Here is a 5000-nt window from a genome sequence, read left to right on the forward strand (position 1 = left end):
CCATGCATGTTCGCATTTTCAATAAGAATAAAAAAAAAATCAACCAATCAACGATAATAATAATAATAATAATAATAATAATAAATAAATAAATAAATAAATAAACTTCATACTAAAAACACCAACAAGAGTAAACACAATCATTATCATCACCACCACCACCAATACCACCACCACCACCACCAATCACCACCACCACCATCATCACCACCAATCGCCACCACCACCACCAATACCACCACCACCACCACCACCAATCGCCACCACCACCACCACCACCAATCACCACCACCACCACCACCACCATCACCACAACAATAACAAAACTCAACCTCCAGGAAGCCAGTGGTTATAGGCGAGAACCCCCTGCAAGTGGACGTCACCCTCGAAGTGAAGGACGACCCTGCCTACAACATCGAGGTGGAGGTCAAGCACTCGGAGCTGGTGGGGTACATGAGGGCGAGTGGCGAAGGTCTCATACCGGAGTGCAAGTACAAGCGCTTAACGGGTCAGCTGCCTACGAATCTGGTCTGCAGGCTGAAGTTCGTCAAGGAAGATGATGTGGTGAGTGGTACTGGGCTCGTGTCTGCGGTGTCTGTGTGATCTGTGTAACCAACCCACACCTGCACCTTCACCTCAATGTCTGTGTGGTCTGTGTAACACCCCATAAATGCACCTCTTCATCTGCATCTCTGTCACTCTCCTTGACAATTATTTCTCTCGCTCTCTCTCTCTCTGTCTCTGTCTCTGTCTGTCTCTCTCTCTCTTTCTCTGTCTCTCTCTCTCTCTCTCTCTCTCTCTCTCTCTCTCTCTCTCACCCTACAAATGTACCTCTTCATCTGCACCTCAGTCACACTCCTTGACCATTATTTCTCTCTCTCTCTCTCTCTCTCTCTCTCTCTCTCTCTCTCTCTCTCTCTCTCTCTCTCTCTCTCTCTCTCTAATTGATAGATTTCACCCTCCTCGTCAAGCAATCCTTCCTCTTCCACCCACCTCTACCTCCAAATCCCCTCCAACTCCTCCTTGTCTTTCTCTCCCCCACAGGTGAACTTCTCCCTCCTCTTCAACTACTCCTCGATAGAGCTGTTGGAGGAGATGCCTGGAGGTCGACCTAAGAAACTAGCCTTGAGTCTGAGTGCGGTCAGCGATACGGAGGGTGACAACGACTGGGAGAATAACAAGGTCGAGGTTGAGGTCGAGGTTAAGACATCTTCTGTACTTCACACTCAGAGGTGGGTAGGGGGGGGGGAGAGAGAGAGAGACAGACAGACAGACAGACAGACAGAGACAGAGACAGAGACAGAGAGAGAGACTACAGGATGCTACTGTCTTCCTGATCTAACATTGAGGAATAAATACGTTAACAACATAAGCCCACTTCCCAGCCACCACTCTCTCTCCCTCTCTCCCCCCCTCCCTCTCTCTCTCTCTCTCTCTCTCTCTTTCTCTGTCTCTCTGTCAAGCAGTTATCTTACGAGTACCAGTATTCTTATTATCTTTATGTATCTTATTCTTACTTATCTTTTCATATATCTTTCTCCAATGTAACTTATTCTTACACATCTTATTTCTGTCCCTTATTACGTACCCTATTAGCATTTTATCTCTATCTTATTTCTATGTAACATGTATCATATTCTCGATCAACAGAGACGCACAGCCAGAGACCCAGTCGGTAACAGTGAATCAAACGGCAACAACGGCGAACATCGAGGCTGCCCAGACTAAGCCCTTCCCCGTTAACAGACTGGGACCTCTGCTAGTCCACAAGTTCTCTCTCACCAACAGGGGCCCCAGTCCAGTCCAGGGAGGAAAGGTTAGTTTATATCCATGAATTTTGACTCAGGATGATTCGGGTGAAGTGAAAGGCGAGGTGGGTTGGGTAGGGTAGGGTAGGGTAGTAGGGTAGGGTAGGGTAGTAGGGTAGGATAGGGTATGTGAGGTGAGATGAGGGAAGGGGAGTACAGGTATGGTTTGGTTTGGTTTGGATTGGGTTAAGTTACTCCTGACCGATTCTTATGTTAACAGTAAATGATGAAGATAATGATGATGCTGATGATGATGATATGCATGATTAGTTTTATAGCCGTGAACTTTGACCTCGTCTGATGATGTTATGGCTATGAGAGAGAAAGAATAATTCGTCGTCATTTCATCCATTTTTAAGCAATTAGATTGTGAGAGAATTTATTATCAAACTTACATTAACGACCTTTGATTATTTACGATTTTTTTCCATGTGAAGTCAAATTTCCATTAGTGATTCTTTAGTCTAACCTAACCACACATGTCCTACCCCAATTCTAACCTTACTCAATTTCACTCCACCTCCATCACGTCCACTCTTCCACCTACAGCTTGTGATCCACCTACCACTGTACCTGGAGAGAGAGAAGGCCACCTACTTCACTGAGTTACCTACCACTGAGGGTCCTGTCACCTGTAACACCTCAGTCATACACCTTAACCCACTGGCCCTGCTGGTAAGAGAGAGCGAAAGAGATTGTGTGTTCCTCCTAATTCTCTCGATCTTCTAGTTATCTGACAGCGAGCGTAGTTTTCTTTTCTGAGAGAGAGACAGACAGAGACCGTGTCCCTCTTACAGTAGTGGTAAATGTTAAAAATGATCATCTATTTTTTTTCTCAGTTTAAATGACAGTGGCAGAGATGTGTGCTTCAAAATAAGTCTTCTTTTGGATGACTAAAACCGCCTGGAACTACCCCCCCCCTCAAAAAAAAAAAAAATAGACTAGACAGAATCATAGTGCACTGGTTATATTCAAAATCATCTTGTATATTCATTTTTCTTTTTCATTTTCTTTTCCTTTTTCTTTCAGCCACCCGTCAAGGAAGTCCCTCGTCGCTCCGACACCACCTCTCTCTACACCACCACCACAGACCACCACACCACCACCACCACAGACCACCACACCACCACCACCACAGACCACCACACCACAACCCCCACCACACCATCACACACCAACACCGACCCATCACTCTTTCTGCACACGTCTGAACCTTTAAGTAAGTAGTGAGTTTGGCAAGAAAGGGAAATAGAGAGAGAGAGAGAGAGAGAGAGAGAGAGAGAAAATCAATAAGAAATATCCCTTGATGTAAGAAATCGTAACGAGACAGATAAGCAGAAAAACAAACTGAAGGAAAATAGATATACATACTGATAGATAGATAGAGCAAGTATGACCACCAATAACTCATAAAAAAATATAAACAAGGTAATAAGGCAACAACAACAACAAGAAAAATAATAATAATAATAACAATAATAATAATAATAATAATAATAATAATAAAAATAATAACTAACAATACGAACAACAAGAACAACAAAAACAACAACAACAATAATACTAATACTACTACTAATAATAAAAATCTTTCGTCATTTCAGAGGAGTCTCCCCTTCGTCGTCAGCGTCGTCAGGTGTCCACCCAAGACGACCCCTCCTCCACGACCCTCTCCCTGACGACCAGTGACCCCCTGTACGACATCCTGACGACCTTTGACCCCCAGCAGCCAGTCACCCCCGGGAGGTCAATTTATAACCCCGATTTGTGTGTGTGTGTGTGTGTGTGTGTGTGTGTGTGTGTGTGTGTGTTTGCCACTGCAGCACGAGTATTTTGACAGATAAATGTGTTTGTTTTGAAGTGCCCGTTTTTGTTGACAAGTTGAGGATTTTTCATATTTCTCACCCCTGCTTTGTGTCATGTTTCGTTTTCTGATTTTTTTTTAATTTTTTTGTCTTCCTCATCTTATTCTTTCTTCCCTTCCTCCTCCTCCTCCTCCTCCTCCTTTTTCTCTTCCTCCTCCTCTTCATTATTATCATTGTATTCCTCTTCTTCTCCGTCTTCTTTTTGTTCTTCCTCTTCTTGCTTCTTTTTAACTTCTTCTTTTTCTTTTTCTTTTTTTCTTTCCTCCTCCTCCTCCTCCTCTTTTCCCTCCTATTCCTCCTCCTCCTCCTCCTCCTCATATTCTTCTTTTCATTTTCATCTTCTCCCTCCTCCTTCACATCCTCATCCTCACTTTCCTTCATCTTCCTCCTCATCCTCATCCTCATCCTCATCCTCATCCTCCATCTCCCGTATACGCGTACCAAAGTCCACTCTCCTCTTAATCCCCTGAAATCAGTAAATATTTTCCTTACAGACAATCCTCCACCACTGGGCCAAATCTAGTCGTGGAGTGTTGGCGACCCGAGTGTGCTGTCACGTAAGTCCATGAGTCTCCTTGGTTACTAGTCAAATCAGCCCTCCAATCTGACTACACATGGTCGTTAACTGAGCTGAAAAGAGGGGTAATAATCTCGTGCAGTAGATGAGTCTCCTTGGTTACTAGTCAAATCAACCCTCCAATCTGACTAGGCCTACTTATGGCCGTTAACTGACCTGAAAGGAGGGGAAATAATCTCGTGCAGTCGATACTCAAAATTCTAAGTCTTCTTCTTCTTCTGCCTAAAGGTGCGAGGTTGGACTTCTGATGGAGGGAGACTCCGTGAAAGTATCCTTCTCCAGCTACCTCGTCACCGCTACCGTCAGCAAGGTGAGAGAGAGAGAGAGAGAGAGAGAGAGAGAATGTCAGTCCGTCTGTCTACCTAACACTATTTACATTCGTACCTACTTTCCTGTCTACCTATCTATTTATCTACTGCCAACAGAGTGTCAGTTTGAATCCACCTACCTCTGTCTACCTGCCTACACACTTCTCTGTCTACCTATCTATATCCACTACCTATCTACCAGTCTATCTACCCATCCATCTACCCTACACAACATCTCCGCCCTCCTCCACAGGCCACAACCATCAGGGCTGCGTCGATTCAGAGTTCGATGCAGGCGGAGGTGAGCCAAGCGAACAGCCACATCGTCAACGCCAAGATGCACGCCAGGACCTACGTCTCCTTGGTCAGGCCCCAGGTGAGTGTGGGAGGGCGCCTGGTGGCCTAGTGGGTCAGGGCGCACCGATGTGTTCCATAGTTATTA

At 44.9% G+C, this 5000-nt stretch overlaps 1 protein-coding gene across 1 annotated transcript in view; it reads left to right on the forward strand.

Annotated features, from left to right (window-relative positions):
* The window catches only part of LOC145397874 (integrin alpha-IIb-like), a 21929-nt gene that overhangs the window by 15403 nt on the left and 1526 nt on the right, over window positions 1–5000 (forward strand). The window contains exons 16-23 of the mRNA XM_080270908.1: window positions 339–564; window positions 1045–1232; window positions 1651–1816; window positions 2358–2483; window positions 3436–3554; window positions 4168–4230; window positions 4479–4560; window positions 4812–4934. Coding sequence (XP_080127034.1) covers window positions 339–564; window positions 1045–1232; window positions 1651–1816; window positions 2358–2483; window positions 3436–3554; window positions 4168–4230; window positions 4479–4560; window positions 4812–4934 — 1093 coding nt within the window. The remainder of the gene's footprint in view (window positions 1–338; window positions 565–1044; window positions 1233–1650; window positions 1817–2357; window positions 2484–3435; window positions 3555–4167; window positions 4231–4478; window positions 4561–4811; window positions 4935–5000) is intronic.

The sequence above is a fragment of the Coenobita brevimanus genome, chromosome 43, assembly GCF_032717465.1.
Source record: "Coenobita brevimanus isolate Jiangsu-jjx chromosome 43, ASM3271746v2, whole genome shotgun sequence".
Lineage (NCBI taxonomy): Eukaryota > Metazoa > Arthropoda > Malacostraca > Decapoda > Coenobitidae > Coenobita > Coenobita brevimanus.